Below are 26,878 nucleotides of genomic sequence, written 5' to 3'. Positions count from 1 at the left end.
GGCCGCAGAGAACATTCAAGTTTTTAAGTCCAGGCTCAAGACCCACTTATTTAGGTTAGGTTTAATCTAATTATTTACTATAGTTTTATTTCTCATTTGACATGATTATATTTTATTACTGGCTTTGCATGTTTAACACAATTATATTTTAGCATAGTTTCATTATTTAATTATATTATCATTATTACTGTCCATATGATTTTATTTATAATTACCTTTCTTACTTTTGTCATTTATATAAATAATAGCTCTTTATTTTCGTATTTTTACTCATTTTATTCCAGTGTTTTCTCTGTAGGGGCCTGAGCTAATTTCTGGAGGACTTTAATAGAGTCACGATGACAATCGTCAATTGTCCGTGCACAGGTCAATAGGTCATAATGATACTGAATCAAAGTACTATTCACCTCGATACCTTCCAGTCTCTGTTTTAAGATTTGATTATAGATTTGTGAACTGTGTGTTTTAGCCCTTGTGATAACCTTCTGTAAGTGACCTGTCTCCCGCGAAATGTGAAAGCAAAAAGGTATTGTGATTCTTTGGTTGGGGCGGTGGTCGACTGTTGCTTCCTGGGCGCTCAATAGGCAGTGTTTGAGTGAAAGGTGGGGGTCTATGTCCTCCCTCCTCTGAGCGCCCTGACTTAGTGTGGAAGACCTAATGCTGCCAGGGCAGAGGGCTCCTCTGATGGTGTTTCCTTGCCTTACCTTACTTGGCTCATCTGGACAGCCGAATATAAATTTTTACTGATGTGATTGTGTGTGTGTGTGTGTGTGTGTGTGTGTGTGTGTGTGTGTGTGTGTGTGTGTGTGTGTGTGTGTGTGTGTGTGTGTGTGTGTGTGTGTGAATCCGTCCTGCAGAACTATCAGTATAAACGGTTTTATGTCACCTTGAACAACTGATCTTGAGTCGAAAAACAGTAGAATGCAATCTCCAGGTCAGGAACAAGATCCACAGACACGTCCAACAGGGAGGAGACCTAAAGAAAGACCCAGGACACGATAGGGACTATGTCTCTTGGCTGACCAGGGATCGCCTTGGGACCCCCCTGGAAGAGCTGGCCCAAGTAGCAGGGAAGAGGAAGGTCTGGGCCTCCCTGCTTAGGCTGCTGCCCCCGTGACTCGACCCTGGAGAAGTGAATGAAAATGGATGGATGGTTGGATCTATGACCACTTCTACGACTCAAATACAATTTATCCGGTAAATGTAATTCTACCTCTGACCCTAAGCTGGCGAAACAGTTTGGGATCTGTTAGATACTAAAGGTTATGTTGGGTCCTCTGTCACTCATTAACCTCATGAGGATGTGTTTTATCATCAGCCCAACCAGGAAAACATCAGGATTCATTCAAAACGACTGAATGTCTGAATTACGTTTAAAATTGCCCTCACTAAGTGCCCCACGTGTGTTGAACTTCCAGCAGAGCTGGAAATCTTTCTTTTTGGCTTTTTGGCTTCAACAACTTAAAATAGGATCAGCCAAAAAGTAAAATTAGCCTTGGATTACTGTAAAAACGGGGAAACATGGAGCTAGAAGGGCTGATTAGCCTCTTGAAAATAGGATCTGGTTGGGTGGTGGTGAAAGCAGACAGAAAATGAGACGATGATAAGTTCAGCTCTCCCACCAGCACGGACAGTCTGTCTCACCAACAGGCCAATCGGTCTCTGAGGAGGAGGCAGTCCCCTAAGAGACGTCACCAGGCAGACAACACAACCACACTCACTAAAGTCAGAGAACGTTGGCTCAAATGCTGCATGAAGCTCTTTTCAGACCACTGCCAGAAGTCTGAGGTGCTACTGACAGTCTGGATTCGGCTCAGATCTCAGAAGAATTTGATATGTTTTAGATCCACTGAAGCATGTCAGTCACACATGATTCAAACATCAGATGGATGTGTGTTTCCAACAGTAGCTGTGGATCCTGCTGCTGTAGGAGAAAAGACCTTGCAGAGCCAGCCACACCCATCCGCCTACGCAGCTCCAGGCTGACGGGGTCCCGACTCAAAGCGCAGGGTCTAATGGGGAAAATGAGCTTTGGGCTCAATGTCCCATGTAGGGAGGCAGAGTGACAGCAAACACTGAGATGAGATGCTTCATGTGATTGTGTCAAGGCTAAAGTCACAGTCAAGTGTCAGTGTCAAGTTTTTATTCTGCCTGTTATCGCTAGGTGTAGACCCCCTGCTGTGTTTTAATGATGGTAAAACTGATCTCAGAGGGATTACGCACCAGAAACTGTTGCTTTGGACTGATTCTGTTCAAATACCTGCAATGCCCTAAAAGTCTACAGTAGTAGTAGAGTGAGAAAATCTTCAGGAATAATTTCACATCAACAGACTTTGACTGTTGTTCTTGTTTTTTTTTTTTTTGCTTTTGGTTGTTTGAAGTGATCCTAGAGTTGAAACCACATTTACCTTGTTGTTGTTGTTGTTGTTGTTGTTGTTGACTAGAGGCAGATTGGGATGTAGCATAGAAGAAACTCCTAAACGTCATAAACAAGACTGTTTTAACCTGTAGAGCAAGGATCAGGTCAGACATGTTTGATAAGAAGGTTTGGGCTCCTTTCCTGAAGCCCTTGTCCAACAGTCCTCAGGCAAAAACGGCTCAGAGCAGCGTGGATTACCCCAGCTCAGTTCGGTGTCGATGGTTTTCCTGCCAACTCCGTGACCAAAAAAATTTCATGCGGGTGCGATTATCGTAGTGCGGTGTTGGGGTGGGACCCGCGGTACTCGTGATCGAGACAAGAGTAGCGCGAGGGGATCGGTAAGCAGTGTGAGGTGATCTACACAGAAACCAACACAGCAAAACAACGGCACCAATCTTAAATATTCTAATCAGTAGCTGGCTTTTTGCCAAACTCTGAACTTGGAACGGCTGAAGGCAGCGAGGCAGAAAGCTCTGGAACAACATGTCGCTAGCGTCGCATTTTCAGACCGGGTCAGCACGCTGGGAACCACAACAGAGGGAGTTGGAGGTAAGGCTGTTAACCCGAACCACATCCACCCAAGGTGCTTGGTGTTGAGGTCAGGGCTCCATGTGGGCCTGCCAGTTTTTAGTCTTTTCTCTTGGAACCATAAAAGGTTTTCCCCCAAAGGTTTCCACGGGAAGCATGATAAGATTTAAAAGGTCTTGTTATTCCATCCATCCGTTCATTTTTATTCGCTTATCCCGGGTCGGGTCGCAGGGGCAGCAGCCTAACCAGAGAGGCCCAGCCACTTGGACCAGCTCCTCCGGGGAATGCCAAGGCTTTCCCTGGCCAGCCAAGAGACATAGTCCCTCCAGCGTGTCCTGGGTCTTCCATTAGGTCTCCTCCCTGTTGGACTTGTCCGGAGAACCCCACCAGTTTCACGAGCCACCTTAACTGGCTCCTCTCCATGTGGTATTCCCGAGCATTAATCTTGTTTATTACTGGAGATGAGAGGACTAAGAGGGCCGTTTCCCCTCCTCCATCAGACTTTACAGTTTGTAGCAGACCAAGACCACGAGCCCCTCCTGACTTTGCTCCTCACACTTCTAAGGCCTTACGTTAGAACCAGCTGTGCTGTGGTTCCAGGCATACTGGGCCGAAAAGGATGCTTCAGTCTGCAACATGTACTATGCTTGAGTTATGAACAGCTGTTACCAAAAGCTTTAGTTCCTTTGTTCATATACATCTACGTCTAGAAGAAGAGATGACTTTTGTGTAGCGCCACTCCAGATAAAAATCACGAGGCGCTTCAGAAGAAAGAAAAACTGTCGAAGCCCTTTTTTGTTTCATTTTTTCAAAGCGTCACATCCATTAAAAACACATTGTTCCATTTTCCAGAGTTGTGCCGTGAACGTTCCTTTGTTTCCTAAGTCCTTGTGAAGTTTAGCCTGAGCTGCAGTCATCCAGGGCTGAAACAACCCGAATCTCCGCGTGAGCTAGTCAGCGTGCCCGTGCTGGAACATATTTCAGCTTTGAATCAGATGTTACGGGCTCTCCAGGTTATGGCCAAACACGGCAGCATCTGTCAGTGTTCCTCACATATGGAGACATGGATCAAAAAAGCACAATTCTGCTGCTAATGCCACCCTGTCAGACGATTTATCCACCACCAATCAGATACCACTGCTGACTTGATGCAGCGTTAATGTTGTTGTGCAGCCTTGCCTTGGGTTTTAGCACCTCAGCAGTAAACGCTGTGGTTACAAGCTGTTGTGGGATGATCTGTTGACTCCCTATAGTCCTGCTTGCTACCACCACAAATGCAAGCTGGGTAGGAGGGGGAGCACCTCCTCTAGCAAAGCAAGCTGTGAGCAGAGACGTTCTCTGGTCTGGTACAAGCTGTTTTCCTCCTGGTGCAGCTACGGAGCTGGAGGATGGCAGCTGAACGCCGGCTCGGCTGGTGCAAGCTGTCGCAGGTTGTGTTGTTTATGAGCTGCATGGCCAACGTGGGAGCAAACAGAGCCATGTGGTTTGGTCGCATATTAAACCCAGTGCGGTTCAGGCAGGAGTCCATTGGAAGCAGCTGTGTTAGTGTAGGCAGTGTTAGCTTGTAGGTCACACTAACCTGCATGTCACCAAGTCCTGTTGGGGTGGTTTCAGGTCTGGGGTGCTGCAACATGTTCCACCACCATCCATCTGTCAGCCCAGCAGCTCCAACCCAACATAACGTTTTTAGAGTGTGATTCATTTTCCTTCCTTAATCCAGTTTTGTCTTTTTCTTTTGTTTTCGTGAATTCCACGTTTTATGAACAAAGTTTATTTTTGGGTGAGTTATTCACATTTCAATCTATTTACAGAGAAACACGCCCCATCAGCATCATGCAGGTGTTTTATTAAGATTGATAAAATCTGCCTGTAAGTCATTAACCCTTTAAAGGGCTGTGGAGCACATTTTAATCTCCAGATTTTTTCATGTTGACTTCAACAAAAATAAAATACTTTTCGAGATGTTTGCATAAAATATTTGTGATTAACTTGTATAATTTATACCATAATCAGTAGTTTGCAATATGATTACTTGATTTTATGTTTTTCCCTTTTATGCCCTCATTATAAACTGAAGGTGTTCACTGTTTTTTGTTCTCGGTGTGGGCATTAAAGACTTTTGGTGTTTTTGTAAAGAAATGCTTTAAATGAGAGCAAAATAAAAGTATAAAGTATAGACCTTTATATGTGTTTAACTATTGTTTTCCGTTGTAACGTGTGTATTTGACTCCACTATGATGGCCAAATGGTGGATCAGTTGGTTGCACTGTTACCCTGGGGCAACAAGGTTGCAGGTTTGAATCTCGGCTGCAGCATTTCTGCATGGAGTTAGCATGTTCTCCCCATGCTCAGCATTTTTCCCCACAAACCAAAACATGCATGTTAGTTTACTCGACCGCATTGTCACATCTTCTTTTGTATGTCACTTTGATAAAAAAAAAGTCCAGCAAATAAATAAACACGGGGTAGATCCGGATGCTAAAGTCTCGGTTGTTGTTGTGATGATCTTCAGGTAAACGTTAGCTGTAATCCAGCTGCTCCAGCAGGAGCTAACCAGCTTCCGTCTGACTGAGGAGACTTAGTAATCGGTGTCCTTTATCTTTATTTGTGTCAGATCACCTCAGCTCCGTGTTTTCGTGCATTAGCTGACGAGGCTACGGTTAGAGCACTTCCTGTCTGTTCTCTCTGTCCTATTGGCTGTTCCGTTGCCCTGCTTCTGGTTGATCGGGTTTCAGCAGAACTCAGTGAAATCTGTCTCATGTGTTTATTATTATGAGCATCGTTGTAAATGGTGAAACACTCAGATGTTTAGATCTTCCTGATATGTTAACGTATTTCATAGCTCGCTGCTTTTTGAACTAAACGTCGTGTTTAACGTTCAGTTAAGCTGAAATCAATGAGTTATACCAGGAGAGGGCTTGAAGTGTTTGGATGGTGTTCACGTGAGCATCCACGTGTTCCTGACCTATGACCTTTCTGTTTGATGAGCTGAAACTCATCAGATTCCCTGAGAAAATGTAAAACCCATAAACAGGCACAACCTCCCAAACACCTACTGCACAGATACTAAAGAACTCTTTCAAACACATAAATTATGGTAAATGGCCGTATTTGTATAGCAGCTTTGGGTCCTAAAACCCCCCAAGGCGCTTCACAACACAATCAGTCATTCATCCAATCACACACATTCACATGTTGCCCTGAGGAGCCACCGGTCCCTCCGACCACCACCAGCAGGCAAGGCAGGTTAAGTGTCTTGCCCAATGACACAACAGCAGCATTCTTTAGCGGGAGCCGGGATCGAACCTGCAACCTTCCGATTACTGGACAACCCGCTGTACATCCTGAGCTGCTGTTGTCCTAAATTCAAAACTAATTATGTTCTACAATCAAAGTCAAAAGATCTACAAAAAAACTCCAAGCCGTTTTGGATTAGACGTTGTTTTAAAAATATAGCGGCAGCTAATTATTGTGTTTGGAGTGTCACCCAAGCCCCCACAATGCGGGTGAAAAATTGAGGCCAACCAGGAAGTACCAAAAATTGCAGTTCCACCCTCATCCTCTGGGGGCTGGTGTCAGAAGAGAGCAAATCCTCATCGACTCCCATGTTAAAAATACCAATTTCACAGCAAAAATAAACATGTTTACAGCCTGGTACCAAAATATGTTTTTTGTTTAAATTATCTAGTTTACACTCATGACAACTCTGAGGGGGGTGAATTTTTTTCTCACTCTTCTGTTTAAGTGTATTAAAAGCCTAAAATTCTGTATAATTAATGAGCATCCGACCCATGTGACCACAGAGCTAGCTCCGTGGAAAGGCCTCAGAAGAGCCTCGGTCTGGCCTGAAAACTGTTCCGGGATTTTGAGTCTCTGTGTTTGTGTATTCTTTTTTGGACATTTTTTGTGCAATTGTTGGACAAAATGACTTGCTGTGGCATTAATTGCACTAATAGAGCGTCCAAGGAGTCTCTTCATTTTTTCAGTAAGTAAAATTATATTTATGTATTTCAGGTCACTGCCGAGCTGAGCTTAGATTTTAACATGTACTGTTTAACAATGAAATTTAAATGTAATAGGGTAAAACCCAGTGCATTTAACATAATGCTGCACTTTAGAAAATGGGTTGAAATATAACATGTTGGTGGAGCTGGGTTCCGACTATCGGCTTGTGGAGCTCTCAGGAGACTGATGTTTTCCTCCCGTTTCTCTCCTTCCCGCAGCTCGGCGCATCTCTGTCTGATCGCGGCTTCCGTCTGCTGCGCGGGCTGCCGGCTTTCAGCAGCTTTCGGGAGACCTCTGTGTTCCACCCGGTTTTACCCAGCGGTCAGCCCGGCGTATCTCTGACTCAGAAGCTCTGGTGTTGTGCGCAGTTAACTCCGGTTGTAGCTAGGTTGCTACCTCCGTTAGCTTAGCTCCCACCTCCGCATTAGCTTTGGGTTAGCTTCAGATTAGCTTGTAGCTAGTTCGACCGGGTGTCGTCAGTTGATCCCAGCCTTACAGCCACACCGTCAGCTCCACCTCTCTTCCCTTTTGTGGAATTGTCTGGGCTTGACGGAACCTGTGACACGGTCAAAATGGCGGTTGTGGCCACCTCCCATTTTGGCACAAAAACATGTTATTGGAGCCTATGGAAATGAATTGTCCAGTATATATGTTGATGGTGTCACCGCAGGGCACGATGCGCTGAAAAACAACGTCCTGTGTTTCCACTTCCAACTATGTTTACTCCTCGGTATCAAGCATGAGAATGAACTGTGCATTTGGGAAGTCCCCGTTGGCTGTTTCTACCCACCAATCAGAGGCTCCCGTAGTGGTAGGTGTGAATGTGAGCTGGCCAATCAGTCAGCAGTGGGTGTGTTGGGAGAGTTCAGCCTGAAGATGACCTCCTTGGGAAAAGGGCAGAAAAAATGGCTGGTTGAGCACGGGCAAACACCAAACTATGCAGATGTGAACACTTTATACCATACCTGAGTGGGACCGACTCGGTCCAGATGTGAAAGCGGCTAGATTCACTCCCAGCCCAGATGGGGACTTTCTGTGTTTATTCACTGGAACCTCCTTTTTTCATTTATTCCTACAGCTTGTCTCTTCTAGAATAAATAACAACAGCATAAATGTGTATAATGAGTTCTTGTGGATATTATGTAGACTTAATTAGGGATATTTTCATAGGAGGTCCTGCGTCACCACCTTTGCCCTGTTAGAGAAGGTTTTCTAGGTCTGCCACTGATTCCCCCCTATGTTGTGAGCAAACAGAGTCAAGTGTTGCGAGACATTTTAGAAACTCCTTCCTGAATCTCTGTTGCCAGCAGCCTCAGCCCAGTAATATTTTGGCTTTAGCTGACCTTAGTGTCCTCCTGCAGCTAGATTACAATAAACCCTATTCCTCCAGTCATTATGCAGACATTTCAGCTGCTATTGCATTAAAATCAACCATGTGAGGAGGACACAGGTCACACAGCAGCCTAATGATAATCATGATAGCTGCAGTGAGACTGGCATTTTAAATAAAAACAAACTGTTGTGGTTGTTTCTGACACACCGCAGTACTGAGTTGTTCACACGCGCGCACACACACAGGCACACACACACAGGATTGCACATACACACACACACACACACACACACACAGGCACGCACACACACACACAGGCATGCACACACACAGACACACACACACAGGATTGCACATACACACACACACACACAGGCACGCACACACACACACACACGCACACACACAGGCACACACACACAGGATTGCACATACACACACACACACACACACACACACACACACACAGGCATGCACACACACAGGCACACACACACACACAGGCATGCACACACACACACACACACACACAGGCACTCACACACACAGGCACGCACACACACAGGCATGCACACACACACACACTCATACACACACTCACACACACAGGGCACGCACGCACACACACACGCATGCACACACACACACTCACATACACACTCACACACGCACACACACACACGCATGCACACACTTACACCCACACCCACGCATGCATACACACACAGACATGCATGCATGCACTCACACCCACGCGCACATGCATGTATGCATGCACACACACACACATGCATGCATGCACGCACACACTCACGCACACCCGCACGCATACACACACAGGCATGCAAACACATGTGCGCACACACATTTCAATATGTCTATAGTTTGAGTGCTATATTATGTGCCTCATATGCTGTGTGTGTGTGTGTGTGTGTGTGTGTGTGTGTGTGTGTGTGTGTGTGTGTGTGTGTGTGTGTGTGTGTGTGTGTGTGTGTCTGTGTGCGTGCATGCGTGCATGCGTGTGTGTGTGTGCGTTTCTAACTATATATGGTCCAATAACAGCAGGAGGCTATAACCTGTATCATCCACACTCTGTAATCACTGCTGTTTATGGCTGCATAGAACTACACACACACACACACACACACATTTACAGCTGCTGTCTCGGTGGCTGTGTGATTATTGTCGTCTGGTTTGTGGCTCTTATCGGTGTTGTGACGGAAGTAGCTGTCTGGGACACTCCTTCGTCAATTTTCCTTCTCTTCTTTCTTTCCTTTCTTTTGCTCTGCTGGAGGAGCTCTGACCCTTATCAGGCGGCGGTGGAGCAGCGGCGTTACCGTGTTGCGTCTGCCTCGTCGTGTGCCTGTTCAGGAGATTGGCATTAAAGCCAGACATGAGCTCATCGTCCCAGCTGGGCAGACAGCCCATTACAATGCTCAGCAGGGCACTACCGCAGGGGTGAAGAGAGCTCGATACCTGCTGATTATCTACTCTTTCTCTCAGTCTGTGTCTGCAGCTCCTTCACTTCCTCACACATGTTTGGTTTATGGTTCTTTCACTCTTTTCTAGAAATGCCCTTTCCTGTTCTTTCATCTGTTTAATCTCTTTTTTCCTGCTTTGTTTTTTCTCATCTTGTCTGTTCTCTTCTGATTTCCTATTTTTGTTTTCTTAGTGCTTCTTTTGGGGTTAGGATTTTCTCTATCTCACGTTTTTATTGCTCGCTGCTGAAAAGGTATCAAGGGGTAACCTGGTGTGTGTGTGTGTGTGTGTGTGTGTGTGTGTGTGTGTGTGTGTGTGTGTGTGTGTGTGTCTGTGTGTGCTAACTTCAATGAAACTTTCTGCAGGTCTTCCCTGGATGCACGCCCACAGCTGATTACGTTTTACAGTTAACCCAATTCAAGATGGCCGCCACAGCCAACTGGCTCTGTCAAACACAAAAACAACGATAACTCAGTACTTTTTATAGATGATGAGCAAAGCTCCGGTGTCAGCGTAGCTGAGAGTCACTTTCAGCACCTACATGTTTCACTATTGTATGAGAGCAGGCATTTCACTATTTAGCCTGTTAACTTTGACCAAAACCACTATAGTTCTATAATTTCATCGTCTTCATTGATAGTTTTTTTTTACATTTTCTCTAATTTCTCTTGTTTTTTACTCCATCCATCTTATTCCTCCATTTTCTTCTCTCCTCTTCATGTATTCATTCACTCAGTCACCATACCTGTCTCATTTAGGCTTACTATCATGCAAGTTTGATCTAATTAAAGTCTTGGGCTTGTTTGCACCTCCACATACCCTGACTCTCTCTCTCTCTCTCTCTCTCTCTCTCTCTCTCTCTCTCTACCTCTTGATGTCTGTTATTCAATCTTTCTCCCATTCACACCAAATCTGATACACACACACACACACACACACGTGCGCGTCCTCCTCTCTTCGCCCGTTCTGTTTGTTGATGGCGCACCCAGAAACAACTTTTGGGTGAATGCTGTGATGTCACTGCTGTGGTGCCTGCGGCAGCAAGAGTGCTAGACAGGGAGGCAGGGATGGACTGGGACTAAAAAACAGCCCTGGACTTTGATTAGGCCCGACCCAAAGTAATCGGCGCACGGAAATTCGGCAAAATATGTGGTCAAACCATCAAAATTATAGCAACAATGCTAATATTGACTATATGTTGTATTAAAAGCTGTGTTACTGATAAGCTTAACAATTTATGTAGTTATTAATCTTCTTACTGCACAAATAATACCACATCTAAATGAAAATGCAACATTACAAATGTAACTTCTATATTTAAGATTTTCAAAGTTTGTGAGCATTAACTGTAACACTACTACCAACCTTTTTACGTAAAACCACAACATATTTCTTATTACCCACTGCATGTGGCCTTTTACAGCTAAAATGTTGAAATTTAGCTGTTATCATAAAATAAAATTGCAACCTAAACATGAATTCCTAACATCAATCCTTGTAAATGTTTCTCCTCTTACATTCCATACTTACTTCCCCTGGATCTGCCTGTGGAAGCAGCGCATCTTTCTGTCCCTCACTACTGCTGGCATGTTGTTGTGTAGCTATCTGCCTGACTTCTTCACTGCTGTGAACCTGCGGCGAGGTGCTGCTAAACGTGTCGGTTAATTTGTGACATTTAGAGGCTTCAGCATCTAATGCCCGCAATTTTTTTTCTCTTGCCTTTTCGGCCCCACCCTTTTCTTTTCTTTCCTTTTTTTTTTTTTTTTTTACTAGCAGCCAGGTTTTGCATCATTTTTTTTTCTACTGCCTTTGCCTCCTCTCCGCTTCAGCTTCTTCTTCTCCTTACCTGATGGTCACAGCCAATGTAGCTGGCATCCGACTTAGAGGTGCAGTGCTGCCACCTAGAGTGCTGGAGCATGAAAGAGCTTGGGGGGGGGGGGGGGGGGGGGGGTTGAAAGCGTGCGTGGATAGTGGTGGGCCGGCCCACTGGCCATCCTGGAGTACCGGCCGTGCTGTGATTCTCCAGAATCCACAGATGGCCAGTCCGCCCCTGCAGGGAGGGAAGGTGGGGGGTGGGGGGTGGGGGTGGGGGGGTTAAGGTAAAAGGAAGGAAAGTGAGGTGTGTGCAGAAATAACAGGGTGGGAAGCCAGACAGCTGGTGCACCTGTGTGGACAGGATATGACACGGCACTGCAGCCAGACAAGGGCAGGAAGCAGCAAACACGGAGAGATGCCAGATGACCTGCAGCTCTCTGCAGAGGCCTCTGTGGTTCTCAGCGCTTGGCTGAAGATGGCTTTACCTAAATAAACACCTCTTTGCCATTACTGGATCGCCAACTCTGTCAGCAGCTGAGATGCATCGTGGTTAATTCATGAATCTTGCTCAGCTTTGGTATTATAGGCTGAGTCATATCCATCTTTTGTTCTGACATTTGTGGGAGCCTGCAGCAATCCTTATAAAAGCCACGTGATGGTTTGAGTTATTATGCGTACTGAAAATGTCACATTAGAGGCAAAAGGGATGGTCGTCATGCTCAACATTATATCGTCGAAGCTAACACAGGAGGGACGGGGAAGGTGTTGGATGTTTAGAGTAGAATGGCTTCTCTGGAGATGAAGCACCAGCTTTGAACATTCAGTGGTGAAGGTTTTCCACAATGTCTGTAATCTTCCTCTTTCTGGTGACCTTCCCTACATTCTGCTTCATTCTTGTGACTGTGTGAAATTCCAGTGCCCATGTGCGAACTGTAATTGAAAAACCTTTTCAGTGCTTCTGTCCAGCTGCTTCCATCTTCATTTGAAATGTCTGCATGGAAAAATCAGAACGCTGTCATGAGGTGGAGTGACTGTACCCAGAAATAGGCTTAAAGATGATAAACAGCATGTTTATTAAAAAATAAACAAAACAGGCTGACAATGCAGCAAAAAGAAATGTACACAAGGAGGTTGAACGGAGGGAACACGGAGTAACCAGGATGCTAACAGAGCTTGTGATAAATTCTCCTGCAACCCTAAACAAACTACATTTCTTATCTTTTGTCATGAAGATTTACATTTAACGTGCTGAGACAAGTTTTATTTTGAAATGCCATTTTCTAGTGCCCAGCCTCATGGTGAGACTGGCAGCTTCCTTTAAACTTGTTTTCTTCCTGTGAATAATTTTTAGTCAGCAGTGAGATAATCTTTGCTGGATTCATTGGCAGCAACTGTCGTGGTGAAGAGAGAGCTGAGCCGAAAGGCGAAGCTCTCGATTTAGGTGTCAGTCCACGTTCCTACCCTCACCTATGGTCACGAGCTTGGGGTAGTGAACGAAAGAACAAGATCACAGATACAAGCGACCGAAGTCAGTTTTATCCACAGGGTGTCTGGGCTCTCCCTTAGAGATAGGGTGAGAAGCTCGGTTATCCGGGAGGGGCTCGGAGTAGACCCGCTGCTCCTCCAAATCGAGAGGACCCAGTTGAGGTGGCTTGGGCATCTGATCAGGATGCCTCCTGGATGCCTCCCAGATGACGTTTTCTGGGCACGTCCAACCAGGAGGAGACCTAAAGGAAGACCCAGGACACGCTGGAGGGACTATGTCTCTCGGCTGGTCTTGGGATTCTCCCGAAGGAGCTGGTCCAAGTGGCTGGGGAGAGGGAAGTCTGGGCATCTCGGCTTAGGCTGCTGCCCCCTCAACACAACCCCGGGTAGGTGGATGAACATGGATGGATGGGTTATATTAATACATTAATAATACTTACATGAGTCTTGACTCTTCTATATGTATCGTTTGGGCTGTTTTTGAGACCCAGAGGGGGCTTGTCTGCTGCTCGTCGATTTTGTTTCTTTGACCGTTGTTAGGACATTCTAACACCTAGAATTCATGAATTGATCAGTTTGTTAGCTTGTCCTGAGTTTTTCACACCATAAATCCTGCAAGCAAACCAAAGTTTGTTCAGTCGTTCAGTCTGCCTTTTGGTTGTGATTTGCTTTTTGATAGCTTGTACTTATATGTGTACTTCATCACATCCCAACATGTAAAGTGTACCCGGCTAAGAGAAGTTGCTTGGCTCAGACATGATGGATCACGGCCCTGAAGTTTATTTGGCGTCACCACGTCATCCAAAGGGTCTTGCATGGTCATCTGGACCACGCCCTAGTGCTACTCTTCTGTTCACATCTGCACAAACCAACTTCATCGAGGGGGGAAATGGTTGCATTGTAGAGCTTTAACCTTTCTGCCTGGTTAGCATCTTCTCCTCACGTCCTTGCATTCCTATGGCTTCCCTCCACACGCCAAAAACGTGCCTGTCAGGCTAATCGGTGACTTTGGATTGGAGATGATGGAAAGGAGACTTGGTCATTGTGTGCTATGGAAAACTTTAACCTCCATCAGTGACAACAGAAGTGTGTTTTATGGTGAACATGAGATGGTCTGTAATCCACAGCATCTTTTCAGCAGGTTCGCTGATTCCTTACCTAAACCAATAAAAGCTTGTGGCTAAAACATGAGCCCCTTTTGGCTCTTGTTTGCATACATTTCCCATCATGCAGTGCAATAATCTTTCCAGTCTTTTTCAAACAGCTGAACTACCCGTGTGTTTATTATTTTTCATTGTCTCCGTTGTAAAAGTCCTTTCTATAAAATGAGCCATACGCTCTTGTATTTCCCTCCACCGTCCCTGTGTTTCCCTGTGGGTCCTGATGAAGACAAGAGGATGTCGTGAGTTACAGCTGAAACCCTTCTCTGGGGACGGGTTTTGTTTCAGGACAAATGGAGTGACACAGAGGAGATGGGATGAGAAGAAGTCACCGGGGAAGCAGAACGGTTTTTCCACTCCATGTTTGGAACGATGCATAAAACAGACTTTTCCTGCTACATCAGCCAGAAGATGGCGCTATAAAGTAGTTTCTGGGCTATTCTCTTACTGGCTCAAATAGAAAAATTGCCCTAGAAGGAGGAGAAGGAAGGGTTTGACTCCTTGGTTGTCCTGCTTTTTGCTTCAGATCTCACATTTGAGGCATTTGTTGTCGGCCTATAAACACGTCAGACAACCTACCTGTTGCTCTGGGGTGGTATTGTTAACTCGTGTTGGTGGATCTGAACTCACACATGCAAATGACAAACCTCCAGTGTCTCCTGAGGCAGCTGGGCAGGTGTCAGTACCTGTGCAGACTCACTGTGGCTTTCCTTTGCTGTTTTTGTTCAACAACACAGGTAAAGAACAACAGATGTGCAGATTTAATACGCTGAGCACCTCGAACGTTTGATCTAAGAGATTCTTAAACAAAAGCAGTGAACCTCTGAATACGTGTCAGTGTGCAGGAAACCCCACTCACAGCTCCCAAAATAGACGCGTGCACACGTGCTGAGTGTGATAAACCCATCAAGCTAAAGTTAGTATTCCTCAAATACACGATGAGACAGACGCTTCCCAAGAGACTGGCTCTGTGTGTGTGTGTGTGTGTGTGTGTGTGTGTGTGTGTGTGTGTGTGGACTGCAGGCGGGGGATGGTAGGGGAGCTGGTAGACTGGAGTGCATTTGGTATTCAGCCGTGCCGTGTATTTATCTGTCTGCTGGCTGTCTGGTCTGGCCTGTTAGTGGTGTCACCCTACGTGCTCCCTGGGGGACTGAATTGACGCTCCAGAAAGACCGTGTGTGTATGTGTGTGTGTGTGTGGGTTGGTTGTGTGAGGGGGAATCAGTGATCGTCTGAGCTTGTCTGGGATTTCTACATGAGAGTGACCTCAGCATCAAGACTCGAGTTTAAGCAAACAAACCCAAATTGTGTGGATTGGCACTGCTGCTCCGGCTGACGACGCAGCGGCGTTTCAGTTTGTTGCTTCAATAAAATCCTGACAGCTGCCAGCCGTTTGTACGTTGCGCCAGGGTTACGCGTCTGTTTCTTCCACTTCCGAAGGTGTCTGCACTCTAATGGAGGAATGTGGAACTCAGTGGGAGCTGCAGTCAAGGAAAATATTTCTTGCATGATTGGATACAGAACTTGGCTGGTGATGCGGCCCTTAATGCAGAACATCTGTTGGAGGTCTTTACCTCTGCAGTTTACTTATTTTCCTTCATACATTTCCATTTCTCCTCACTGATTTTGATTACCCCCAAATAGCACTCCTTTTTCTGAAGACGCAAACACCATGTGAGTCTCTTTTTTATGTGTTACTCAAACGGTTCTCCCTCGTTGGGAATGTATTGGTGGATGTTCTTCCTGGAGGTGGAGTCTGGGATCACTGGTATCCGGAGTTTTAATTGAACAACCAGTTTGATATCATCAGTGTTTGGCGAAAACCTTGTTTGTTCAAAAATGTAACTTTGAGGAAACCAACATCTTTTACAGCAAAAGCTCTGTGGGTCAAAGGTCACAAGCTTAGTTGTCACATTTCATTGAAATGCCATCACCGGATCTACATCTACAGCCCAATTCAAGGTGGCTTCACCAGTCAATTAACAATAGCAACATCAGAATTGGCTCAAACTTAGTCGGTTTTACAGATATTCAGCTAAAATGTGGTGCTGTGGTGACAGAGTCCTTCCCTAACGCAGACATTAGTGTTTTACAGCTCTGTTTGTCAGCAAAATATTTCATATTGTCTAGATGGAATTTAATGCAACTTGTCTACAGCTGATTATCTTTTTGACTCCTCCCATTTCAAGATGGCCACCAAAGCTAATCCACCTTTTCTAGCTACATCTTTAATAATTTTAGAGTTGAATGTTGAGTTGTTTGTGGCTGAGACTTGTTTCTAACATTTTCTAAGTGATGAGAGATTTTATGAGTCCAAAACCGCTGGTTTAAACTCTAGCATGACAGCTAGCTGATGATTTGCATTCATTTGTTGAATCTAGGCCTTTAAATGAAAAGGTTTTCACATTCAAGCAGATGTACAGCTGCAGCCACCGAGGTGGTCTCTGTGCTCAGAAATCAAAAATCAAAAGGGACTGTTCTGTCAGAGGAACACCTTTCAGGCACTTTGATGACCTCGCATGGTCCCTGGGTCGTGGTTTGGGAAGCTACTGTTCTAAGGTGGCATTCAGACCCAGTTTATTAATAGACTGCAGAAAAGCTCCCTGTGTGTGTGTGTGTGTGTGCGTGCGTGCGTGTGTGTGCACGTGTGTATGTGTGAGTGTGAGTGTGTGTGTGGTGGTTGTAGTGGGGAAGGGGGACTTCTGCATTCAGAGGGGGTGTGTTTAGGTCATTGCAGCGCTTCTTGCCTCTTAGCTGCACATGTGCCCCTGAACCACAAGACCAGCCCAGGGGGTCACCTCAAGGTTACCCTCTTCAAAGAACTGACTTGATTGGCTGTGGACCGCCATAACAAGGGAATGAAACCCGAAGCCCTCTCCCCACCCTCCCGAAAAAAAAAACCAAAAGCACACCAAACCAACCAGTCCTCTCTCTCCCCCGCCTCGTCCCCCCGGTCTGGTCTCCCACAGCTATTGTCATATATGACCCGCCGTCTGCTTGCTTTCTGTCAGGTCACCCCCCATGCACCTGTGCACGCACGCACACACACACACACACACACACACACACACACACACACACACACACACACACACACACACACACACACACACACATTGTAAAAATATCAACATGCACAAACATGCTCCTTCACCCAGACAGATAATAGACACTAGCATTACCCCAGCCTCTTCCTCTCTGTTGGTGGTGCCTTCAGACGTTCCTCATACAATCCTAAACACGGGTCATCATGAGGTTTAAAGTCAGTGCATGATCATTACCTTTTGATAAAAACAAATTAGACGATGCTGCTGCATAACCAAACAACTATTTACAGTTCTGGTATGAAGACAAATTTGCAGAGATCTTAATGACATGGCTTTATGTTTTTAGTTGTAAATCTGTATGTAAAAAATGATTTTGCCTAAAGACAAAATGAGCCTTAGAAATCTTTGTTAATGTCACGTAAGGCTCTAAAACTGGATAAGCATCTGTTCCTGTGTGGGATTTTCTCTTTGAACTGAGACTTTTCGGTTTAGTATTTTACAGACATCAGCTGAAGTAAAAAAAAATGCGTTTTTCCCTTTTTCCGAGTACTCATGAAGGCATCACCTTCCTGACCGCCCTCGCTCTTCCGTGAAGGACTCTGATTGGTCAGAGTTACGATCTGTCTGTTGTGGGCGGGGCCTGAGTTCGCCGTGTCTGCTCGGCTACAGCACAGCTTCCCTCAGCTGAGGAGGAAGGCAAGGCACGGAGAAGCGATGCGTGAACCGATGGCTCGTCTTCGAGTCACCTTCTGATCCATTCCCCGCACCGCTCCGTCACAAACATGGCGTGAGACGAGACGTTTCAACGAGGCGCGCGAAGCTGTCGGGAGTTATTCGTAGCGGCGGACTGTACTGCCGCTGCCTGGAAGTTTACTGTTGTTTCCCCGTCGGGGTGTCCCGACGGTGGCGGCGGTGGCGGCTCTCTCCCCGGAGCGGTGTCCCGGTCTGCCCAGCCCCATGCAAAACGTAACGGCCCCTGGCGGCCCCGGCAACTCCAATGTCACCTGCTCCTGCAACTGCACCGCTTCCCAGCCACAGGGAATGGAGATATGTGAGTAGCAGCCGACGGTCTCCGTGACCCCAACAACCTGCCGAAAGACTTTAGAGCTTAATCCGTTTTATGTGAACTCTCCTGTAGGGTTAGGGTTAGACTTCAGATGAACCCAACTCGGTCACTTTCTCCTCCACCACAGTTTTCACACTGAAGTTTTCTGTGGGGGCTACAGCAGGTCTGACTAACTTTTATGCTAACGCCACGGATCCTACTAGCATAAATAGCGGGTGTTTTTGTATTTTCACGATTGAATGTGTCTTTGTAGCCGGTTAAATATTCATAAGATTACCCAAAAGCTATGTAAGTTGTTAAAATAGCAGCTAAACTCACCGGGGTACTCGGCATTAAGCGGGTTTCTAAAACATGCAACATAATTACAGTCGTGTGCTGCTGGAGGTCCAACACTTACCACGTCTATAGTTTTAGAAGAGTTTCTGTGTGGGGAAGCGCTCATGTGATATTCGGCCCTTCAGGCTGCGCTTATGCTGCCTGTGGGAGAGATTACCACAGAGGGTTAAATAGTTTGCCTGTCAGCACAGACAGGAAACGCTGGAATGGTATGTTATGTCTGTCTGCCCTCTGAGCAGCCCAGAGAGAAACTATCATTATCAGCTCTGCCCTGCTGCTGCTGCTGCTTGATCCACTGCAGATGTTCCTTTTTATGGTCAGACACTTGCAGGCAGACTGGTAGCAATGCAGAGGACAGACAGATAAAGCCACAGACAAACTTACAGCCAAAGACAAATAAACAGAAGAGGGGCAATACAGCAGACATGCACGCAAGCAGCCAGACAAGTACAGACAAGGATATAAACAGAGAACCCCTCCCAGGGCAGAAAGGCACAGACACTGACGATCTACAGGCAGACTGAGAGATGGACAGAGTTTCTGTGATGTGTAATTTCCATTGGGGGCTGTGGCCAGGGCCGGGCAACATGAGATGAACACAGGATATTAGATTTAGACCTGGCAGCAGTATGGTTGTGCTGACGCCACATTGTAACCAAGAAGTGTGTGCATCAGTGTCTGTGTGTGTGTGCGCGTGAGCTTGTCTGGCAGAAACGCCGCCGGTGTTCCACTGTTTGGTGAAAAATTACACACAGTCAGGCACGAACTGGTGCATGCACAGATGCACTGATACAGCACCCAGGCTAATCCAGTAGGAATATGCAGGATACAACAGGTCCGACTGGGATGACTGAGTATCTGTCAAGTGTTCAGCAGCAGGGCAGATGTATACTCGAACTATGGCTGGCCTGGTGTTTTCACCGTAACGCCTCACCAGTTGGAGGGAGTGCCATCCACGAGTGGTTTGAAATAGCCGTGCCCTACTGTAGTGGCCGCCTGGTTTGAAAAGGGCTCTTGTTTGTCAGCAGTGTTGTCATGCAGACTCGGCAAGGCTGTATAATGCAGCTCGTGCTTTGATGATTTATCTGGCTGAAGAAAAGGGCTACAGTTGGCCTCTTCTCTCCTTTTCTTCCTCCTCCGTTCCTTCTTTTATTTCTTTAAACTCGTCCCACTTGTGTGTTCTCTCTTTTTTGTAGACAAGAAGGAGAATTCAAAAGGACTACGAATGTAGAAGGATCCCCACCAACTCTCTGGGATTCTTATGTGGGATCTGAAAGGCAGGAAGCCTTTAACAAGTCCCTAGCCGTTACTGTTCCTATTGTAGCCGTGCTATGAGAAAGTCCTAAGGTCAGCCATTGGTACGTGGACTTCTTTAAGCATTAACTCTCGCCTGGCTGTCGGATGGGCAAGGCTATTAAGTGGATTCGTGGTGAGGCAGTTTTGTGAAGATGCAGTCCCTGCAGGGTGACACCACAAGCATGTGTTCTGCAAACGTGTTCTCCTCTGAGTCAGCTCCTACTGCATCAGCCTGGTCGTTTGTAAAGCCTTGTGGGGAGATTCTGTGTGCCAGACGTGCAAGATCCTTTCACTTGAACTTGATGCAAATTCTCCTTTGCTTCATTCAGAGGAAGTCACCTTGATGGCGGTGTGGTGCTTTGTTTTGTAATCTGGGTTCTAGGAGATACTTGGAAGGTGAACAAGTACTTTGGAAAAATAACCTGGAAGAGTTGGGTTTGAATTTAGCTCCAAGGAAGTCGGCTACTCGGAGGTGAAGCCAGTTTACGGCTGCGGTACGAATATTGACCACCAGGTTGCATGTGGCGTATGATGCAGTTGCATGCAAATTTTAGCTGTCTTGCTCTTTGGGATTTATTTATTTTGCAGTTTCTATTCATTTTATTCACAATTTTGTCATCAACCCTCGCAAAGTTATCTCACGTTTTCTGACAACGAAGGTTTCTTTATGGGTTCCTGCACTGAATGATTATTTTCATTGCAAATGCTTTTCAACATATTCAAAAATTCAAGGAACACAACTGTGAGGATTTGTGACTCCCAGGGGAAAATTAAAGACTTGCAAGTGTTTAGAAACAAGTTAAAGACTCACTTGGGAATTTCCCCAGCAGTCACAGCCCAGTGAGATACTGGTTTATAATTCTAGTCCACCACAGGAACCTTTTTCTGTCTAGACTTTATTTTGATAATAGATTAAATTTTAAGTGAATATGACTTGGAACGTCATCAGATTATTTTCATCAAATCCTGATTTTCATCATCCATGCAGGAAAACTCAGGCCTTTAAACAGGAATGGTACCGCTCTCAGCTCTGCTGATAAAGGAAACTGCTGTTAAATCGCATCTTAAACGTTCCCAGGATATCTTTAGTGTCACTTTGGTCCTTCCGATGCACACACAACCTTATATGTGTGAGAGCAGAGGTCCTGGCACCCATTGTTCCTGCAGAGACACCAGTGACTGTCTTTGTGTCTGTAACCATTAGTCTGCTGCAGACGGATCAGAAGCTCTGTGGATGAGGGGGCTGCTGGAAACTGGGCCGTCTGTCAAGTACCTCTATCCAGGCACACACACTTGTTGTTCCCTCTAGCACCAAGATGTACACACACACACACACACACACACACACACACACACACACACACACGCACACACGCACATGCACACGCACACACACACACTGAGACAGCGACAGCGACAGGCACGCACAGGCTCAGCCAATATTTACCCTGCAGTCTGCTGCCAGAACCTAATCTCACTAAGTTCTTTGTTTGGTTGTTTTTCTGTTTGATTTCTCTGTTAACGTGTTGTTGGTTCGGAATTAGTTTGATGTAGTTTCATTATTAATGCATGTGTGATTACGAGTCTTGAACTTCAGTCTGAGAGTTTGAGTAAAACATCTGGCACCTGTGGGAGTGGCAAAGGCATGACAGTTGTGTTTTCACCAGTTTTCTTTTGTTATCCCTGCTCCTGTAATTAATTTCACTGGGATTTTCTGCACTCGGCTGGCATTTCTCAGTGGAGTCTTAAATAATCTGCCACTTTTCCTCAACAGAGGGTCATAGCAGCAGCAGCAGCAGCACACCACGTCTGGGCAAAAGAAAGAGCTCCTTGTTTGTGTGTTGGGAGGGTCCCCAGACCCAGTCGTGGTCCTCGGGAGTCGACCTGCAGTCACACCCGACCGGCTCGGGTAGCTTTAGCCCACATGCTGGTGCAAACATGTCCAGACTGTAAAGACGTTTATATTAGGTGTAAGATAATGATTCACATTGGGAGTTTTTCCCTAGCCCTGTGATATGTAGTTAATTTATTAATATTTACAGGAATTGTCAGCAGATGACTTGGATAGCACTTTAAGTTGCACTGCACCCCTGCAGTCTTGTTGATAACTAACCTGTTGGTGTTTTACCCACCGCAGGAGGTAAATTACATTCTTCTCTGTCAATTCAGTGATACAATCTTAACTGTGGACCCAGGACACGCTTTTGTTAAACCACCGGAAAAAATAATGTCCAGAACACCAAAAAGGTCCGATTAAAGCATTCCAATAAAATAATTCGTCCACAACAACTCTTACTTCCACAGTCCAACTTGGAGAAGCAGAAATTGTGATCAAAAGATGTGAGGAACGAGGAAAAGAAAATCAGTAGATCTGGGTAAAAGCAAAACCGGCAACAAAGAGCAGAACAAAGCTAACTCAGGTGTTTGCTAGCCATCCAAAACAAGTGCCACCCGCCTAGGGACGTAGTAATTTTTGACAACTAGGGCTGAACGATCCTGGAAAATAATGTAATTGTGATTTAATTCACGTTATTTTCTCAATGGGCTTTCCTCATATTTTTCAACTAATGGAAGCAAAAGAATCTATGTAACTTGTACTGAATATAAACAAGTTTATGTATCTACATATTTATCTACAAGTTTATTTGTCTACATAAACACTCACAAGTAAATAGGGCTGCAACAAACGATTATTTGGATAATCGATTAATCGGATGGGGTCTCGACACGATTAATCGATTAATCGGATTACATGGGGAAATTTTTAAAAACTGCTAGGGAAACGTTATTTCTCTCCTTCCTTCACTTTATTTAACACAACATTATTAGAAAACAGTTCAATAGCAGAAAAACAACATGCCATCACCTAAATTGTCTTATAAGGTGTATAGACAGAGACCCTAAGCTACATCTATCTGTGACCTAAAATGCTTGGTCCAAGTTAAACAGCTTAAGGGCAATTCTCATCTGTTTTGTTTGATCTCATCTGTTGACATTTATTTTAAATGTAATTAAACATAGGCTGTGAATTAATCAAAATTGATCACTATTTCCAAAAATGACTGAAAAAATACCAAATAAAACAAAAGTAAATGAATGCCATTCTCCTTGCGATGATGCCCTGGGCAACTGCCATAAAGTCACATCAAGAAATGCTGCTGATCATTCCAATGATCCCAAATAGACTCACATTAGGCCACATGAAAGCAACTGAACCCAAAAATATATTAACCAGTATATAACTGCACTCTCACACAACACGCCTGCAGCAACAGTTAGGACTCCTCCCTCCCTTTTAAAAGCGTTTTTGCTTCCGAGGACATTGTGGTTGTAAAACCACATGCTAGTAGTCTGGCCCCGGTGTGATCAACCAGTTTCTGCGGGAATGTGACGGCGGAACCAGGGCCAGATTAACACTTTGTTGTACCCTGGGCAACAATATTCAAGGGCTCCATCATCACGACCCGAGGATCACCATAATGTGGTCACATACAGAATATTTTACTGTAATATGCAGTAAATATACTCAATACTTGAATGCCTGACAACACGTAACCCGCCCAGAGTAACCTTTGACCCACCTCGTGTGGACTGACCAATGAGGAGAGGGTCTTAACTTGAGGCCCTCTCTTCATTGGTCAGTCTGCATGAGACTGACTCTCAACTGACATTCGAAGTCATAGGCAGCAAAGCGTCTCTGTGCAGCGCAAAAGCCCGGGTGGACAGTTTGTTTAATATAGGGTGATCATATTTCCATTTCCAAACAAGAGGACAGGGGATCTGTGCCTATGATGTCACACTATGGCAACACCACACAAACCATGTTGGGACCCATTTTTTGTAAGAACTAAATTAATATCAGATTCTGCCAATAAAAGGGCTCTAAAACAATTCATATGTAAATATTTTGCATATTTAATGCAAAATCTCATTTTTATGCTTTAGTGCTGCAACAAGGTTTTATTAATAATAAATTATTATACCTTTTGTTTTACTACAGCATTGGTAAGCTTCCTGTGCACAGATTATTAAGGATGCTTGTTTCAGCTGTGAGATTAGACGATAGGATCAATGATAAAATAAGTTGTCACACACTCCATGGAAACTTTCAGATAATCCACAAATAGTGGCTTTCAAATGGTTTTGTTACTTTTTGCAAGTTTAGAAAAGAAGCAGATGAGACAGCATGTCTTATAATTTAGTTTTTCATCTGATATATTAGAACATGTCAGTAATGTCTGAGGGGCTTTTACAAACACTGTATAACTAATACTCCTGGAGAGGGCATCAATTACACAGAGGCTTCTGGGGAGCCCAGTTATGGGGGGGGGGGGGACATTTTGCCTTGGCCCCCAAAATGTCTTGAAACGGCCCTGGGTGTGTGACTGAGTTTTGAAGGTGATCTGAATTGTATCAGATGTATAACTATGACATGTGTATAACTTATTGTTTTTTACTGGTAAAAACGTGTAGTGGAGATAAATCTACCTACATTTTACTTTGTTTTCTTGTTTTTATTTAACTATTTTCCTGTCCTGTCTGTCTCTCATCTTCCTGCATCTCCTCATAATTCTCCAGAAAATCTGTTGCCTGGATTCTTACTTTTTCACCTCATCAGTTACTTTTGAGCAGATCAAAGGGATCTCCTGACCGCAAAGCGGAGAGCGCGTTTTCGATGCTGCGTGAGGTGAAATCACCACAGCACAGGTGATGAGCTCCGCAGCAGAGCGCTTCAGGCACAAATAAGACAGAAAATAGAGAACATGTGCAGACAAGAACGATCGTGTGCTAATTATAGTTTTTTGGTTGCGCCACTTTGAGAATGGACCGTGCGCTGGAAGCAGCTGCCTGGATCGCTGTGCAACAATGCGGAACCGGTTCGCAGCAGCGCAAGTCTGCCGGCTCTCCCTCACGCTGATCTGACTGTACCGGCTCTCCCTCGCGCTGATCTGCGGCTCTCCCTCGCGCTGATCTGCGGCTCTCCCTCGCGCTGATCTGCGGCTCTCCCTCGCGCTGATCTGACTTGCTCTGGTCTGCGCGCAACGGTGGGCGGAAGGGGGGGGCGCTTTTGGAAGAGTTGTGCGACACAACGAATCGATGACGCAATTCGTTGCCAACGCTTTTAGTAATCGATTTTCATCGAATTCATCGATTCGTTGTTGCAGCCCTACAAGTAAAGACAAATGTTGTATTTGGAGGTGAGATGCTTTGCAGCCAGGAGCACATCCCTTGAAGAAGCACAGGTAATAGCATCACCTGTGAACATGTATTTGCAGGAAAGAAGCGTGTTTCGAGTTTTTGACCTCTTGTCCATGCAGAGCTTCCGTAGTTCAGTTACGTTCATAGCTGCTAGTCAAACTCTGAAGGTAGTCTCTTACGGTTTTCTAGCTTTACTAAATTATCCGTCTTTATTTATTTGATTAATAGCAGTTTTTACTTTTTATTAAGACTCCCAACTGTAATAATTTGGCACGTTCCTAATTCGTAATTTGTAAGAATAATATTAGCATTAACATCCCAATGGGTTTTTCTATGTAAATTAGCATTGTGCTAACCACTTGCTGCCAGTCAAATCGTAGCCTTTGCGATTAGAAAATCTGCTTTTGTCACATCATAATTAACCGTTCAGCCCTAATAAGAACCCACCCACTGGCCAAATGAGTGGAGGTTTGTCAAAAACGTTGTGGTTCCATTGGATCGACTAAATGCATTATGTGTAGCAAACATTGGAGCGGACCATTCGGTGCATTTTTTCTGTTCTTTGTGAAATGTCTATCGCAACGATGATACATTTGCGAGGTGTTGTTCAGCCCTAATTGGGACACAGCATATTGTTGATTGATACGGTAAATAGCTGAGGAGATTGAGGAAAACAAAAATGAGACTTAACTCTGACGATCTTCTTCCTCAAACTGAACAAGAACGACTGACTGGTGTGCCGCGGCGTTTCAGGAACCCTTAACGTTGGATGAAAACACGTAGAGTTCGATATCGCCACAGGTGTGACTGTTGCACACGTACTTAGCTATGTTGATGCTCAAACGTAACACCGTGCAGCTCTTTTATCTGTTCAGCTTTTCTTTTTGATGATGATAATTAAACACCTATTCTGATGTGTATTTACTAAATAACGAGTTTAGTTCTCGGAGTGCTGGGCCATCGGCAGCAGTGAGAATGAAACATCTTAAGTTTGAGCAATGCTCAGTTCAACAGCTTCACCCTGCTGAAGAAAACCCTCCACAAGAAGCTGGTTCTACAACATGAGACAGTAAAACCAGGCCTGTTTAAAAGTCACCAGACATTTATTGTGCAACACCTGCAGAAACTACTTCAGAACGATACTGCATGAGTTCAGTGAAGTCCTGGCACCTTTAAACCACCACGTTTGCTTTCACCACGTGTGGGTCCATACTTCTCTTTGTAGCTGCTCATCACTCCATTAATGAAGCTTCCAGTGTGTTTGTGAAGAAACTGTGGAGCTAAACCAGTTTGTTTACTAGGCCTTCCCACTGAGCTCTTTTGTCCTTATAAAGCAGCGCTATAGATAGATGTGTTCTACTTGTCTGGGCTGATTGAACCTTTGTGTTGGTACAGTGCCTCTCACCAGCATCCAGAACCTTTAACTATTTATTATGTCATGTTAGCGCTGCAGGGCTACGGTCTGTCATGGGCCTTTTTGGGTGTTAAATCAGCCTGAAGCCCGTGTTAAAAAGCCTTTCTTCTGTGGTGGCTCTGTGACCTGGTGTCTGAAATAAACGGACAACCCTTGGAGCTACAGACACCGTGGAAACTATCCCAGAGCTGTAGCTCAACATCTTCATATGTGCAGGTTGATGCGCGGCAGCAGCTTTCAGAGTCCAGAGCACCTGCACGTGTCCCATCACCAGTCTCCCAGCTTGGCTCAATGCTA

At 45.1% G+C, this 26,878-nt stretch overlaps 1 protein-coding gene across 2 annotated transcripts in view; it reads left to right on the top strand.

Moving 5' to 3' along the window:
* LOC107378883 (low-density lipoprotein receptor class A domain-containing protein 4) overlaps positions 1–26,878 on the top strand; it is a 222,681-nt gene that overhangs the window by 151,981 nt on the left and 43,822 nt on the right. The window contains exon 1 of one of the 2 annotated variants that reach the window (XM_015949355.3): positions 18,002–18,321. The exons of the other annotated variant lie outside the window; for it this stretch is intronic. Within the exon in view, the coding sequence (XP_015804841.1) occupies positions 18,228–18,321 (94 nt within the window). The 5' untranslated portion in view covers positions 18,002–18,227. Of the gene's footprint in view, positions 1–18,001; positions 18,322–26,878 lie in introns of those variants that run through there. 2 annotated transcript variants of the gene reach the window in all.

This window comes from Nothobranchius furzeri, chromosome 5, assembly GCF_043380555.1.
Source record: "Nothobranchius furzeri strain GRZ-AD chromosome 5, NfurGRZ-RIMD1, whole genome shotgun sequence".
NCBI classification, from domain to species: domain Eukaryota; kingdom Metazoa; phylum Chordata; class Actinopteri; order Cyprinodontiformes; family Nothobranchiidae; genus Nothobranchius; species Nothobranchius furzeri.
Note: the sequence above shows the minus strand (reverse complement) of the source record. Positions and strands in the feature narration are given on the sequence as shown.